At 47.1% G+C, this 16,782-nt stretch overlaps 1 protein-coding gene across 1 annotated transcript in view; it reads right to left on the bottom strand.

The window, feature by feature from the left end:
• Positions 1 to 16,782, bottom strand: part of pask (PAS domain containing serine/threonine kinase) — a 56,002-nt gene that overhangs the window by 18,316 nt on the left and 20,904 nt on the right. The window contains exons 9-16 of the mRNA XM_084332671.1: positions 16,610 to 16,730; positions 14,938 to 15,109; positions 12,985 to 13,265; positions 10,143 to 10,275; positions 8,698 to 9,332; positions 4,282 to 4,427; positions 3,461 to 3,628; positions 1,213 to 1,338 (exon numbers count right to left, since the gene is read on the bottom strand). Coding sequence (XP_084188797.1) covers positions 1,213 to 1,338; positions 3,461 to 3,628; positions 4,282 to 4,427; positions 8,698 to 9,332; positions 10,143 to 10,275; positions 12,985 to 13,265; positions 14,938 to 15,109; positions 16,610 to 16,730 — 1,782 coding nt within the window. The remainder of the gene's footprint in view (positions 1 to 1,212; positions 1,339 to 3,460; positions 3,629 to 4,281; positions 4,428 to 8,697; positions 9,333 to 10,142; positions 10,276 to 12,984; positions 13,266 to 14,937; positions 15,110 to 16,609; positions 16,731 to 16,782) is intronic.

Below are 16,782 nucleotides of genomic sequence, written 5' to 3'. Positions count from 1 at the left end.
GAGTGCGCAACGACCAGGAAGGGGATTGGGAATTGGCATAACGACTAACATTGGGATGGGAGAAAAACGGAAAAAGGTAATACATTTTTTTTTAAATAAAATGCAGACCTACAAAGTACAAATCTCGCAGGTCCAACCATTTTAATTAGTATATTTGTTTCTCTGGCCGAACTAACGTTAACGTTATTAATCCTGCGGCCGCACTTTATTTAAAAACAGCCAATCAAATCCCCATCAATGGAAAATACCGTGCTGATTGGTCCTTGTGCAAGACTAGAAAGCGGGGATCTTTGATTAAACACCTGCTATCAGAAGAATAGACGGTTGTGTTATTATTCTAATTCGTGACCTGTCCTGTCTAAATGTTTAAATGTTGAGCGATTTGCAGTGTCAAATTTCCCACGGGATAATAAAAGTATTTCTATTCTATTCTATTCATACTTTAGTACTTTTTAACTTTTACTCAAGTGTGTTTTAGCCAGATACTCTGACTTTAACTTTTTTTTTATCCACCTATTCTCCCCATTTTCTATTTTTCTCCCATCCCAATTTTGTATTATCCAATTCTTCCCTCCCCTGTCTTGAACGTTGCTAGACTATGCCTCCCACTGGTCGGCTGTAGTGAAGATAGAAGCCTTGCATCACGTGTCCCCTCCGGTACACGAGGAGGCAGCCTGTCGCATCTTTTCACCGCAGCAGCTCGAACTCTCAGTGGCGAGGAGTAACGCGTGGAAGGCTCACGCTGCCCCCTGCTACTTCCCGTTTCCGCCGCACCGGTGTCACCCAACCGACCTGTAGGAGTTGCTGTCCACAACGTCTAATCCCCACCCACCGGCTTTCCCACCCTCTAACACTGCCAATTGTGTTAGTATGACGGCCGGCCCTAGTTAGAGGCGAGCGCCTTGCACACTGCGCCACTCAGCCGCTACTCTGACTTTTACTTGAGTGCAATTTTGAGACGGTACCCATACTTTCACTTAAGTATAATTTCTGGGTACTTTTTGCACCCCTGGTAATACGCATACACAATAGTATAATGTGAGAGAGTCAAGTACCTTCCATTTAACCCTTTCACTGACGCACTACCAAACGGTTAACACTTTCACTGCGACAATACAGAAGGTTAACCCTTTCACTGCCACACCACAGAAGGTTAACCCTTTACTATCACACTACAGACGGTTAATAAGACACGGTGGGAGCTCTTCCTACCCGCACTATGTTGTGGTGCTGTATTCTGGTCAGGATGGCGATCTCCTGGCTGACCCGCCCCAGCATGGGGTCGTCCACCCAGCACTCGCCCACTATCCTCGACTTCCGGATGAACTTTACCACCACCTGGTGGTGAAACAAGAGACAACGGGACACAGCACTGTACATATTAATACACAGCACTGAGGCTGAGACCACTTGTTAACGATTTATCAATAACTGTGTGAAATCGGTAAGTGGCATCACTTATCGATTTTTTTTGCATGTTTTTTTTTTAAATACTTTATACTATACTAAAATACTAGGTCTTGTGGCATGTTTTAGTTAAAACATCCCCATTTCATGTAAATTCAGTTGAATTGCAACTCTGCACGGTGCGTTCAACATGCAGCACTCCTCCATCACATCCAGAGACCAGACTGTAACATGAGAAGCATCACTGTGGTCGTTTTGAACGGGGAAATCTGTAACACTAAAGATGGCGGCAACGACAGAGAATTGCTGCAAAATAAACATACATTTGTTGTTTAAATAATAATAAAAAAAATATATATCTTTTCTATACTAATACAAATATAGATATTTATCGATAATTTGGTCCCGATTTATCGATTCTTCCAAATGGCATATTGTCTCAGCCTTACACAGCACTGTACATATTAATACACAGCACTGTACATATTAATACACAGCATTGTACATATTAATACACAGCATTGTACATATTAATACACAGCACATATTAATACACAGCACTGTACATATGAATACACATCACTGTACATATTAATACACATCACTGTACATATTAATACACAGCACTGTACATATTAATACACAGCACTGTACATATTAATACACAGCACATATTAATACACAGCACTGTACATATGAATACACATCACTGTACATATTAATACACATCACTGTACATATTAATACACAGCATTGTACATATTAATACACAGCACTGTACATATTAATACACAGACAGCACTGTACATATTAATACACAGCATTGTACACATTAATACACAGCACTGTACATATTAATACACAGCACTGTACATATTAATACACAGCACTGTACATATTAATACACAGCACTGTACATATTAATACACAGACAGCACTGTACACATTAATACACAGCACTGTACATATTAATACACAGACAGCACTGTACACATTAATACACAGCACTGTACATATTAATACACAGCACTGTACATATTAATACACAGCACTGTACATATTAATACACAGCACTGTACATATTAATACACAGCATTGTACATATTAATACACAGCACTGTACATATTAATACCACAACTCTGTACATACATCTGATTAGCACCATTACTCAGTAGTACTCATTTATATATTTTATACCCAGTTTAATCTGCCGTACATTGTAGATTATTGCATGTTACCGTTACATTTGCAATCAAAGTCAACAGTCAAAACCTATTTTCGTTGTACTGTACCTGTGCTGTATGATGACAATACATTTGCATCTAATCAGCTAATGAAATCACCTAGTATTGAATGCAAAGATTCATAAAGACTACAGTTTGTACCCAGTTTAATCACCTGTACACTGTATATTTCACGTTACTGCTACATAGTCACTCTGGTTGGATGCCAAACTTATCTCTGTTGTACTGTACTTGTGCTGCATGATGACAATGCATTTTCATCTAATCTTGAATATAATCTAAATCATTGCAAAAAAAAAATTAAACACTGGACTCTGCACCAGGTCAGACACCAGAGGTGACCGCATGGTCCAACGTAGACTGGCCACGTTTGGCCAAAACGTCCCGTCCATGAAAGGCAGTCAAACGTGGAACAGTCTCCCCGTGTCCATCAGGGAAAGCCCCACCCTTGGGCTGAAGACCAACCAGTCATGTGACCACATGTGACATATCTCTAGCCACTAGTATTTCTGTGTATTGCCGTTATGTATTTGTTTTACGTGTCCCGTTTTTATATATTTGTACATTTCTTACCGTTTCTATGAGTCCTGTTTTTATGTTTGGGGACAACGGATGGAAATTAACCTCGTGGCTAAATCCGTCAATTTTTACACTCCACACAGTGTTCAATAATTTTGCATCGTCTCGTCCAAAAAAAAAAGAAAAATAAATATATATATCATGTTACATACCAATATTTTAGCAATAGAAAAGAAATCATTCATGAAAAATGAAGAAAAAAGAAGAAAAAAGAAAAGAAAAAAAGGACCTCTTGCTCATCACTGCGTCTCAGCGCCTTCCAGACGAAGCCGAAGGCACCTTTGCCCATGGCCTGCAGGGGGCGGTATTCCTCCTCGAACTGTCCGTCGCAGGCTCGCCCGTGCTCCAGGTCCATGGTGGAGCGGAGGGCGTCCCCGTGGCTGGCCTCGCCCATCACCTGGTCGCCAGACGAGACACAAGCGTAGAGCAAACCATTAGAAAGAAACAACGCATTATATATTTTCTAGGGATGCCCCGATCGATCGGCCAGCGATCAGCATCGGCCGATATTCACTGAAATAGCTAGATCGGGTATCGATAACAAAAAATAAAAATGTTTATTTTTATATATAATAAATAAAATAAGAAATAACAATTCAGTACATTTATATCTATGTGTTAATTTGTTACATTTAGTTTCACTAAGTTAGGAAAGTAATGTTTTAAGTCAAGCCTGATGCTGCCTTGCACAAAATAATGATCCCAGTCTCTTCCACACAGTGAGGCATACAGTTGATTAATTGAACAATGGGTATTTACATTTACATTTAGCCGACTCTTTTATCCAAAGCGACTTATAAGTTCTGTACGACAAGTCATCAGGAAGGGCACAACTCTATCAGCTGAGCAACAATGTTGGTTACAATGTTGGTGCTACAGTGTAGGTTAGTTTATTAGGACAAGTGCATGACAGTAAGAGTAACAAGTAATAAAACCAAAATCAATATCGGTGGCAAAAAACGTGATCGGGGCATCGCTATTTTCATGATTAGAAATATGCACTTCTTAACTTCAGCATTATGTAAATGTCCTGACTGCTAACTAACCGACCTCTCCCAGACTGGCTAGCGACGTGTCATGCTGTGAGGTCCGGTCGGTCTGCAACAGTGACCCCTGCTGGCCAGGCCTGCTCATCCACACACAGAACACGGTGCCCCCACCTGGGAGGACCGCCTTGTGTACGTCGCACTGCACGTCTGGAAGAAGCAGAGGGTGGCAGAGAAGAGGGACTGTAACATGAGATAAGATATTCCTTTATTGATCCCCGTGGGGAAATTCAGGCATCATAGCAGCATGGGGGAGGGGGGGTACAGGTAGTAAAAAAGCAGTGTAAACAATATAATTAACTCTCGACATGTGCATACACAGGGTTGCCACGCTTGCCTTGAACATTTTTCCCATGCTACCTCCTGATTTTCCAGGTACCATATTAAGTGATGATCTATAGGCCCCTGAAGCTTTCCGCCCCCATCCGCGCCCCCCTCCCCTCACACACACAACCCCCTAGGACACCTGACTACTTAGTTGATTTAAAAGATGTGCCAGTCAAGTTTACATTGTAAATGCTTAGAGATGATGTCTTATTGATAATATCAATGCATGAAATAATGCAACAAGCTGTAGATGAACAACAATTTATTGAACTGGAACTTTGAAACACATGAGCACTGGGATTGATATATGTTCTCTCTTCCACTCCTCTCCTATCTCATCCTGTCCTCTTCTCTCCACACCTCCCCTCTTGTCCGCTCCAGTCTTCTCTTCCTACTCTTCTCAACTCCTCTCCACTCTTCTCCCTTTTCCTCTGTCATCCTCTACGCTCTCCTCCTCTTTCATCTTCACCCCTCTTCTCTTCCTCCTCCCCCTTTCCTTTATTATTAGTCTTTTTAGATTACGAGTCTTACGTAGAAGGGGTAGTATGCCTACTCTTACTCTTTTGTAAATCAAACTAATGAACCTAAAAGGGAAAACACAAGGCTGGTTCCCCTGTGGTTCTTCAGTACAGCAACCCCACTAGTAAGCTTAGCTTAACAGTATAGATGTATAGAATCAGTCTAGGCATGATCAATGATTTTTTTTTAATTTCTCACCCCAAATGTTCCTATTTAGTAGTATAATCTTTTTTAAGAAAAAAAACGAAAAATCACAAAATAGCTAAAAGTAGATATAAGAATGAATGTTACTTCATGTCAACTAGTATAGAAGTAATGTCACAGCCTAATGTGAAAATGTATTGGTAGTTAGCTAGCAATGCAAGCTAGCCAACACTAGATAGTAACTAGTTAGTTAGCAAAGTTGCAAACTGAATGTTGGCTAGCAAGATTGCACTCCATGTGCTTGCATCATTAACAAAATCCAAATTCAAAACAAACTCAAACTCAAGTTGCTAGCTAGTTAGCAAGATTGCACTGCTTACTAACTAACGTTGATAAACCCAGGTTTACCACACAGTTAAAACACAGCTACAGTACTTACATTTGAGGATAAACTTGCATAAGAAGTTTCACTGTAGATGTCAAGGCTCCCGTGTTGGCTGGGAAATGCATGTATTTGACCCTTCTATTGAGATTGCGAGTAACGTTATTATTCCTGAAGTCCACCAATCCGAAACCATACTTTTAAAGTCCATATCACCAAGTTGCCTGCATCAAATTCCAACATACCATATAGGATGCCAAGAGCATGCTCTACAACATTGGATCATCCATTTCTATCTACAGTAAAAGCTGTTCACATGTAAAGTATTATTATTATTTTATTAATCTTTTCCCCCCTCCTTTTTCCTCCGTTTTTCTCCCATCCCAATGTTAGTCGTTATGCCAATTCTCAATCCCCTTCCTGGTCGCTGCGCACTTACCCCCCACAGTCGGTCTGGGAGAGTGGAGGCTACCACATGCTTCCTCCGACACATGTGTAGCCAATCAACCGCTTCTTTTCACTTGGCAGCGCGGACTCTCACTGAGAGGGTGTAACGTGTGGAAGGATCACACTACCCCCCTTAGATCCTATCCTCGCTGAGCAGGCGCCCTGACCGAACTGTAGGAGTCGCTGTTTACAACGACCAGGACCCACCGGCTTTCCCACCCTCCAACACTGTCAATTGTGTTAGTACGACGGCCGGCCAAGCCGGAAGCAACGCAGAGAGCTGGGCTCGATACCAGTATATCCTGCGTTGGTGGCGAGTGCCTTGGCGAGTAAAGGGTTTTTATAAACTTTTTTTATGTAAAGGGTTTTTATAAACTCATCTTAATTTTGTGCTCAATAGTTTCATTTTATTACTATTTTACACATTATCCAATACAAGTTTCCAGGACAACCGTTTCTATTTCCATGTAAGTGTTCACTTTTGCTCAGTTTCCATGACTTTTCCATACCTGGAAAATGAAAACATTTAATCCATGTTTTCCAGGTACTGTGGGAACCCTGATATGGGCAACAAGGTGCAAGATGAGGGTATGCATGCCCTCTCAAGTTATATTTGCCCTACAATAAATAGTTACAATATATAATCTAATAATCCAATAATCTAAATCTAATATATATAATCTAAAAATGATAAAAAGCTAAATATATGCTCTGATGAAGTATACAGTATTCACATAAGGTGCGGGATGCATAAGGTAAGTATATATTGTCCTTTTAGTCGGCTACTGGGTCCCTAGTAGTTGTAGTTGGATGTCTGGCAGCAGTCGCTGCCCCCTGTTGTGGAGCCTGGAGGCCGCTAGTCGCTGCCCCCTGTTGTGGAGCCTGGAGGCCGCTAGTCGCTGCCCCCTGTTGTGGAGCCTGGAGGCTGCTAGTCCCTGCCCCCTGTTGTGGAGCCTGGAGGCTGCTAGTCGCTGCCCCCTGTTGTGGAGCCTGGAGGCCGCTAGTCGCTGCCCCCTGTTGTGGAGCCTGGAGGCCGCTAGTCGCTGCCCCCTGTTGTGGAGCCTGGAGGCCGCTAGTCGCTGCCCCCTGTTGTGGAGCCTGGAGGCCGCTAGTCGCTGCCCCCTGTTGTGGAGCCTGGAGGCCGCTAGTCGCTGCCCCCTGTTGTGGAGCCTGGAGGCCGCTAGTCGCTGCCCCCTGTTGTGGAGCCTGGAGGCCGCTAGTCGCTGCCCCCTGTTGTGGAGCCTGGAGGCCGCTAGTCGCTGCCCCCTGTTGTGGAGCCTGGAGGCCGCTAGTCGCTGCCCCCTGTTGTGGAGCCTGGAGGCCGCTAGTCGCTGCCCCCTGTTGTGGAGCCTGGAGGCCGCTAGTCGCTGCCCCCTGTTGTGGAGCCTGGAGGCCGCTAGTCGCTGCCCCCTGTTGTGGAGCCTGGAGGCCGCTAGTCGCTGCCCCCTGTTGTGGAGCCTGGAGGCTGCTAGTCGCTGCCCCCTGTTGTGGAGCCTGGAGGCCGCTAGTCGCTGCCCCCTGTTGTGGAGCCTGGAGGCTGCTAGTCGCTGCCCACTGTTGTGGAGCCTGGAGGCTGCTAGTCGCTGCCCACTGTTGTGGAGCCTGGAGGCTGCTAGTCCCTGCCCCCTGTTGTGGAGCCTGGAGGCCGCTAGTCGCTGCCCCCTGTGGTGGAGCCTGGAGGCCGCTAGTCGCTGCCCACTGTTGTGGAGCCTGGAGGCCGCTAGTCGCTGCCCCCTGTTGTGGAGCCTGGAGGCTGCTAGTCGCTGCCCCCTGTTGTGGAGCCTGATGGCCGCTGGTATGAAGGACTGTCCGAGGCGGTTAGTTGAGTGTCGGGGGGGTATGAGTCTGTGGCTGAACGTGCTTCTCATCTTGACTAGCTTGTCGTAGAGTCGTATGAACCAGTGTTTCTCAACTGGTGGGATGTGTGTATAAAAAAAATTTAAATCATTTTTTTTGCACTACCTATCTTTGTGAAAGTGGCTTCTCAGCTCTGGTCCAGCTGAAGACAAAGCAGAGGAACAGATTGGACAGTGAGCATGACCTCAGAGTTGCTTTGTCTACCATCACCCCAGACTTTGAGACTCTTGTCAGGACCAAACAACATCCCCAGTTATCCCATTAGTTCCCTGGGATGTTAAGCTAAGAAGTCTACTAAGAAGGATATATTATTTATTATTATTATTTTATTTCATTGTGTTTTTAGCTCTAGTTGCACTTTTGTTGCAACCCCAGTTATCCCATTAGTTCCCCCAAACGTACTGTTGGTCTGTCTGCTAGGAAGCATAATTATTTATTATTATTTTATATCATTGGGTTTTTAGCCCTAGTTGCACTTTTGTTGCACTTTTGTGTTTATTTCATGTTTTTAACAGTGCATGAAAGATTGTGTATTACTGCAATTGTATATATTTTTATAAATCATAGCGGTTAAAAAATTTGGGTCGCGACTTAATGACTAAGGAAAGTGTTGGGTCCCGAGGCGAGACCAGTTGAGATTAGAACCACTGGTATAAACGACTCGTCGTATCGACGTATAAACACAGTAACATAAACAGAGAACCACAGGCCCGAGAGGTCCGCCACGTGCTGAGGTTAGCTCACCTATCCTGGTGCCGTCTCTGTGGTAGGCGTTGCCCTCGTACCTCCCCTCCACGATGCGCTTGGCGGCCGAGGGGCGCGCGTGTCCGTGAGCCTGCTGCTGCTGCGTCTTCTTCGGGGTGGACGTGGCGGGGACGTCCTGCTGGTCCTGGTCCTGGTCCTGGTCCTGGTCCCCGCCGTTCATCTGCGCCCTGCTGCACTCGCGGCTCCGACCGGTGTGTATCGTGGAGAAGCCTCCCCACTGACTCCAGTCTCCCTGCTCCTCCTTGCCCCCCCTCTCCTCGCGCCCGGACGACGGACCGCTCTCCTCCTCCTCCTCCACCGCGGCGGGGGCGGCGTGACCCACGGGCTCGCCCCCCTCCTCCTCCTCCGGGTCGGACTCCACCACGAAGGGGGACGGCGTGCGCAGGAGCTCGGCCGTGTCGCAGGAGATGAGGGAGGAGAGTTCGTTGGCGTTGACGTCCGTGGTGCCGCCGGCGCCGGGGAGCGCCACGCTGCTGCCGCCGCTCAGGTCCAGGTCGGCCATGGCCCGGGTCACCATGTCTCCGTTAGCGTCCAGGTCCATGAAGCAGCTGACGGAGTCCCCCGCGGCGCGGCCCGCACCACCGGAACCGCCGTCACAGAAGCCAGAGGAAGACCTGAGGAGGAGGAGGGGAGGGGGGGGGGACCGGTCAATCCATATGATTAGAAAAAGAAAAGAAAAAATTAAGGCTGCTGCACGATTCTTGCTAATATGTGAATCACGATTTTTCTGTCTAAGAATTGAGATCATGATTCTCTCACACGATTCATTTATTGCACTCTCTTAATACAGACAACATAACGTATCAAAGTGCTCGACTTAAACATAACATACCGGTATATCAAAGTGCTTGACTTAAACTTAAAAGTCTCTTGTAACATACAAAATAACTCAAGTCAGAATCGTCATCATTTAGTTAAAAAAAATATATAAAAAAAAATTATAAAATAAATCATAATTTTGAAATGAGATTGCATAGGTCTATGAATCGAGATCACGATTCTTTTCTCGATTAATCGTGCAGCCCTAAATGATCCATATCTATGGCGAATTGCCCGGCATTAGTGGTAAAACTGTGTTCACGGATCAAGTGCGGTTTCCTGGGGGGGGGGGGTTGTCGAGGAGTGCATCACAACTCATTTCATCATTGAAATAAACAACCTTGTAGGCAAAAGTTTGCTTCCCGGAAAACCAAACCGCACACAACTTGTGGGCAGAGAGAGACTCCAGAGACATTTTTGGATCAAAGCACGGAACGGTCGTGTGGCATCATATAAAATTGGGTGCATATCTCAAAAACGGCATCATTATTTACAAACCGCAAAAGGGTCTATCCGATTTAATTATAAGGAAACTTAATTTTTCTACAGTTTTTCCTACTGTGACATAAATTAACTTGCTCTCCTCTCCTCTCCTCTCATCTCACCTGCTCTCTATGGAGATGACCTCAAAGCTGGAGTCATGGAGGACTGAGAAGTCCGACTGCTGGTGGTCCTTGCCTGGACCAGTGGAGTCGCCGCCGGGCCTGGCTACGTCACGCTCGTCCTGGGTGGGAGTGTCTGGGTGAGGAGGAGGAATAGATAAACAGTCAAGAGGGAAGAAATGCTCCAGTCTATTTCATAAATATAATGTTTTTTTCTATTTTTTGCATTTTTACAGCTTATTATGATCACAGGACCGACAGAGGACAGGGAGAACGGGAGAAGATGTGGGGGAGGACAGGACCGACAGAGGAGAGGGAGAACGGGAGAAGATGTGGGGGAGGACATAAGCGACAGAGGACAGGGAGAACGGGAGAAGATGTGGGGAGGACATGAGCGACAGAGGAGAGGGAGAACGGGAGAAGATGTGGGGGAGGACATGAGCGACAGAGGAGAGGGAGAACGGGAGAAGATGTGGGGGAGGACATGAGCGACAGAGGAGAGGGAGAACGGGAGAAGATGTGGGGAGGACATGACCGACAGAGGAGAGGGAGAACGGGAGAAGATGTGGGGAGGACATGAGCGACAGAGGAGAGGGAGAACGGGAGAAGATGTGGGGAGGACATGACCGACAGAGGAGAGGGAGAGCGGGAGAAGATGTGGGGGAGGACATGACCGACAGAGGAGAGGGAGAACGGGAGAAGATGTGGGGGAGGACATGAGCGACAGAGGAGAGGGAGAACGGGAGGAGATGTGGGGGAGGACAGGACCGACAGAGGAGAGGGAGAACGGGAGAAGATGTGGGGGAGGACATGACCGACAGAGGAGAGGGAGAACGAGAGAAGATGTGGGGGAGGACAAGACCGACAGAGGAGAGGGAGAACGGGAGGAGATGTGGGGAGGACATGACCGACAGAGGAGAGGGAGAACAGGAGATGTGGGGAGGACATGACCGACAGAGGAGAGGGAGAACGGGAGAGGATGTGGGGGAGGACATGACCGACAGAGGAGAGGGAGAACAGGAGATGTGGGGGAGGACATGACCGACAGAGGAGAGGGAGAACGGGAGAGGATGTGGGGGAGGACAGGACCGACAGAGGACAGGGAGAACGGGAGAAGATGTGGGGGAGGACATGACCGACAGAGGAGAGGGAGAACAGGAGAAGAAGTGGGGGAGGACATGACCGACAGAGGAGAGGGAGAACGGGAGGAGAAGTGGGGGAGGACATGACCGACAGAGGAGAGGGAGAACAGGAGAAGATGTGGGGGAGGACATGACCGACAGAGGAGAGGGAGAACGGGAGAAGATGTGGGGGAGGACATGACCGACAGAGGAGAGGGAGAACAGGAGAAGAAGTGGGGGAGGACATGACCGACAGAGGAGAGGGAGAACGGGAGGAGAAGTGGGGGAGGACATGACCGACAGAGGAGAGGGAGAACGGGAGAAGATGTGGGGGAGGACAAGACCGACAGAGGAGAGGGAGGGAGAACGGGAGAAGATGTGGGGGAGGACATGACTGACAGAGGAGAGGGAGAACGGGAGAAGATGTGGGGGAGGACATGACCGACAGAGGAGAGGGAGAACGGGAGAAGATGTGGGGGAGGACAAGACCGACAGAGGAGAGGGAGAACGGGAGAAGATGTGGGGGAGGACATGAGCGACAGAGGAGAGAGAGAACGGGAGGAGATGTGGGGGAGGACATGACCGACAGAGGAGAGGGAGAACAGGAGAAGAAGTGGGGGAGGACATGACCGACAGAGGAGAGGGAGAACGGGAGGAGAAGTGGGGGAGGACATGAGCGACAGAGGAGAGGGAGAACAGGAGAAGATGTGGGGGAGGACATGACCGACAGAGTAGAGGGAGAGCAGGAGAAGATGTGGGGGAGGACATGACTGACAGAGGAGAGGGAGAACGGGAGAAGATGTGGGGGAGGACATGAGCGACAGAGGAGAGGGAGAACAGGAGGAGATGTGGGGAGGACATGACCGACAGAGGAGAGGGAGAACGGGAGGAGATGTGGGGAGGACATGACCGACAGAGGAGAGGGAGAACGGGAGAAGATGTGGGGGAGGACATGACCGACAGAGGAGAGGGAGAACAGGAGGAGATGTGGGGAGGACATGACCGACAGAGGAGAGGGAGAACGGGAGGAGATGTGGGGGAGGACAAGACCGACAGAGGAGAGGGAGAACGGGAGGAGATGTGGGGAGGACATGACCGACAGAGGAGAGGGAGAACGGGAGGAGATGTGGGGGAGGACATGACCGACAGAGGAGAGGGAGAACGGGAGAGGATGTAGGGGAGTACATGACCGACAGAGGAGAGGGAGAACGGGAGGAGATGTGGGGGAGGACATGACCGACAGAGGAGAGGGAGAACGGGAGGAGATGTGGGGAGGACATGACCGACAGAGGAGAGGGAGAACGGGAGGAGATGTGGGGGAGGACATGACCGACAGAGGAGAGGGAGAAGAGGTGGGGTTGAGGACATGCGATAAATCCGTCCGGGAGGCGAGGCAAACCCGGGTCGACCGCATAGGGTGCCCCTATAATGTTCTTTTGAGTACAAAAAATACTAGAGGTGTAACGATAGTACCTGTAGTAGTGAACTTGTGGAACAATTTTTGAGGGTTACAGATGTTGAATAATATTTATTTTGTTTCTTTGTTGTTGTTTATTTGGAGGCTTCATTTGATAAGAATAAAGGACAGGCATATAAATGCATTATGCTTCAGCCTGTACCTTTTCAGTCAATGCCAAAATTGAATGATTGTGCATATTGTGTTGTGTGTCATACTGAGGTCATAATATTCCTATGGCCCCCCTCTAAAAAAGGATTACTCGTACCTCCCACAGCTTCAATGAGGAGGTGACTATCTCTCTTATCCCCGTTGTGGGGCGTCTGGTGTGGGCTGCGTTGTGGGGGAGGCGTAGCGAGGAGCAGGGTGTCTCCCTCTGGGGGCTCCACCAAGGTGAAGGTCCGCAGCAGGGCCTGGGTGGTGTTGTCGACCCCGTTTAGCTGGCTGTTGCACGAGGCCACCTGTGCTGCGGCCTCCATCAGCTCTGTGGTGTCGTCCATCATGTCTCCAGCCGTGAGGGCCATGAGCTCCGCGGTGTCGTCGATGACCCTGTATGGACACAATGACGGGGGGACAGTTTAACGTCCCATTAAGTCACGTTCATCATTCTCCCTAGGATCAATTAATTCAACAGAGTATTTGAAGACCGAAGACCGGGCGAGGGTGGCAATTGGCTATCGGCCTATCGCTCTCAAAAATATTTGTATATTCCGTTGTGGGCGGTACTCCTCATACAACGCCCGGTCACCGAGCGGCACTGCAGATTTACCCTACTCTTGGAATTCGGAAAAGTGCATTACCGGCCAGATCCTCATAGGGGCGCTGTCTCTATAATGCAGTGTTCCCTGTTACAGACCGGTGTTTAAAAAAAATAATAATTATGAATGGATTTTTCTGTTAGCCTAAAGCTATGCATGTAGCCGATCGCCTGAAATAGTTTTTGGGACGCTGAATTCAGTATGCAAGGAAGGTAAAGGAATATAGCATCAGCCAATGGACATATGGATCTACCAGATGGCGATCGATAACTGGGAAATCCTTTTTGCAGTCCAATCGGTCACAGGTAAGAGCTATTTGACATCAATTACAGCCCAATCGGGCCTTGCTCTCAAACCATCCACCCGATCAGCGAATTAGGCTACTGAGGCTAATGCCGTTATTGGTAATCAATAATCAGAAACGACATCCCCCGCCCCCCCCCTTTCATGCATTCATGGTGGACCATGATACCGACAATATGCATTTTGAGTTTTATCTCTAGCTTGTCTATAGCCGAAACGCCATTCGATTTAACGTTATTAGCTTAGCGCCTTGTAACTCGCGTTCCAGGAAATACCCCAGAACATTCTGCTATAACGTTCATATTCAAGACCCTATAAAATGGGAACGTATTGATGAATTTCTTTTTTATTTAAGGCATATTGAAGGGACGGTTTATAGTGCCAATTGACAATGAGAATGGACAGATAGCAATAATATAAAGTATAGATTTAGCTCTACAAACAGCCTCACGCACAATGAAACCTTATTATGATAAGCTGGCCTTATAGAGTGGGGCCCGTCTAATCTTTTGAAAGATAACATTCTGAAGTTTCCGATACAATAAAGAAAGATCACTTTTAGTGCTAATGAAATAGAGTAACATAGGTCTGAACTTGAGCTGTAGAAAAACGTGTTACTCACGTTTTTCTGTAGTAGTTGCAATATCCAAATATAGTAAAATAAAAATGGTATGAGCTGGAATAAACCCTGGGTCCATAGCCTGAAGTCTTATGTAGTACATGACCAAATTTCATAAAACTCCGTAAAAAAATTAGCGATTAGGAGCAATTTTGGTAAACTGTAGGGGGGGGGGGGGAAGCTCTCCATTAAACCTCATTGACTTCAATGCATTCAGCGGTTTTTTATCTTCCTGTTTTCGCTCGTGACTTTTCACCTAGATCCCTGAAGCCACACTCATTGGCTACAACCGTGTCCAATAATTTTTTATGATGAGTCATATACTATAATAGTATAATACTATAATATTAGTGTAGCCTAATCTTTATCTGCAACTGTGAAGAAAAACCCCATTGGAATGAATAGACGCATACAAAATATATATATTATTAAATAATTGTCAGGGCACAAATATCGGTATCGGTCGATTGTGTTATTTGAACAATCGGTATAGGTATCGGCCGCAAATGTTCATATGGGTGCGTCCCTAGCCGTTACTCACGTGACCATGGGGGTGGAGGAGACGGCGGGCGGGTGCAGGGTGGAGGGCGCGCTGCCGTGCTTCTCCAGCCTGGTGCCGGTCCCGGTGAAGATCTTTCCCCGGGCGGAGGAGTGCGATCCCTGGGTGGCCTGCTGCACAGTGGCCATGTCCCCGGCCACCAGCGAGGACGGGTCTGGGGGAGCAGAGAGACCATGCTGCGTTAGATCAGGGGTTCTTTTTTTTATCCACTTTTTCTCCTCCTGTTTTTCTGTGTTTTTCTCCCATCCCAATTTAGTCATTATGCCAATTCCCCCCTCCCCTTCCTGGTCGCGTGAATACTTTGGGCAACCAACATGTCCTTCCGCGTTTCTCTGATTGGCCAGCGTTGGCCAGCGCTCTCCTTCGTGAATACCAGCGCTCTACGCTCGTTTACCCCCTCATGAGGCTCGCCCCAGGTGCTTGTTGCCGCGCATGCGCATGAGGCTCCCCCAGGTTAATACACGCTTGACGGCACTCACACGCCAAGCGAGGCTAATCGCGGAAATGTAATGTTATGTTCGAATCCGTAGAATACATATTTATCAAAACAACATATTTATCAAAACAACTACCAGATTCACTCATAACGTTATTTCACCAACACAGCCCAGCTGTCAGAAACTGTACATTGTAACGTTATATAACATAACGTTATATAATGTTATTACATGGCGTTTTCACATTCGCCGAAATGCTTGCTTGTGATTGGTCAATAGCGCTCGTCAGAGGTCCGACATTACTCGATAACGACAGCGGAGTGTGTGTGACGATGACAGCGGAGCAAGAACAGAACTGCGTCTGCATTTGATCTCGTCTTGTCGATGTAAAATGAATTAGATATATTGTTAGTAAGTTAGCCAAGGTATTTTAAACTCTGTCGGTCAATTATTTTGCGACAATGACCTCGTAGCTATACATTATCCCTTACTTATTTCGCGTTTTATTCATAACGTTATTTCGCGTGACAACACAGCCCAGCTGTCTGAAACTGTAAACATTGACGGGGTTTGAATCACTGTTTACACTCCCCACTTACTGTACCATGTTCTACATATAGAACCTCATCTCATGCACCGGTTTGAATCAAAGCCATATCGAACGTACTCAAGCTCTACTGTCTACTATAAATGTTTACACTCCCCACTTACTGTACCATGTTTGTTCAAGAGTGGATATATGTTGCAGAACATGCCTGTTAATTACCTTTTAAATATCTGTTATGTGGTTAGGGTATGTTTTTTAAATAAATGCCCAGTCTTGTAAATAATAATAACAATAATTGCGTTGGGAAACCTGTGGTGCTCAAGTGCAACATCCCTATATACTATATACTCATGTACCATGTTCTACAGTAAGTGGGGAGTGTAAACATTTATAGTTAAAGACAGTAGAGCTTGAGTACGTTCGATAGGGCTTTGATTCAAACCGGTGCATGAGATGAGGTTCTATATGTAGAACATGGTACAGTAAGTGGGGAGTGTAAACATTTGGACGAGGCCACACTGATGACTCACCTGGGTTACTGGACGAGGCCACACTGATGACTCACCTGGGTCACTGGACGAGGCCACACTGATGACTCACCTGGGTCACTGGACGAGGCCACACTGATGACTCACCTGGGTCACTGGACGAGGCCACACTGATGACTCACCTGGGTTACTGGACGAGGCCACACTGATGACGCCGTCCGCAGGTGGATGCCGCAGGGGACTAAGACTTCTGTCCAGGCCACACATCCAGGCATAGAACCCGGGCATCAAGTAAGTGACCGCCTGTAGGAACACAGCGAGTTAAGTAACTAATACAATTAATAAAGTGTAAAAA

The sequence above is a fragment of the Notolepis coatsorum genome, assembly GCF_963971535.1.
Source record: "Notolepis coatsorum genome assembly, chromosome: 17".
In the NCBI taxonomy this organism is placed as follows: domain Eukaryota; kingdom Metazoa; phylum Chordata; class Actinopteri; order Aulopiformes; family Paralepididae; genus Notolepis; species Notolepis coatsorum.
The sequence above is the reverse complement of the archived record's forward strand: the minus strand, read 5'-3'. Positions and strand labels throughout refer to the sequence as shown.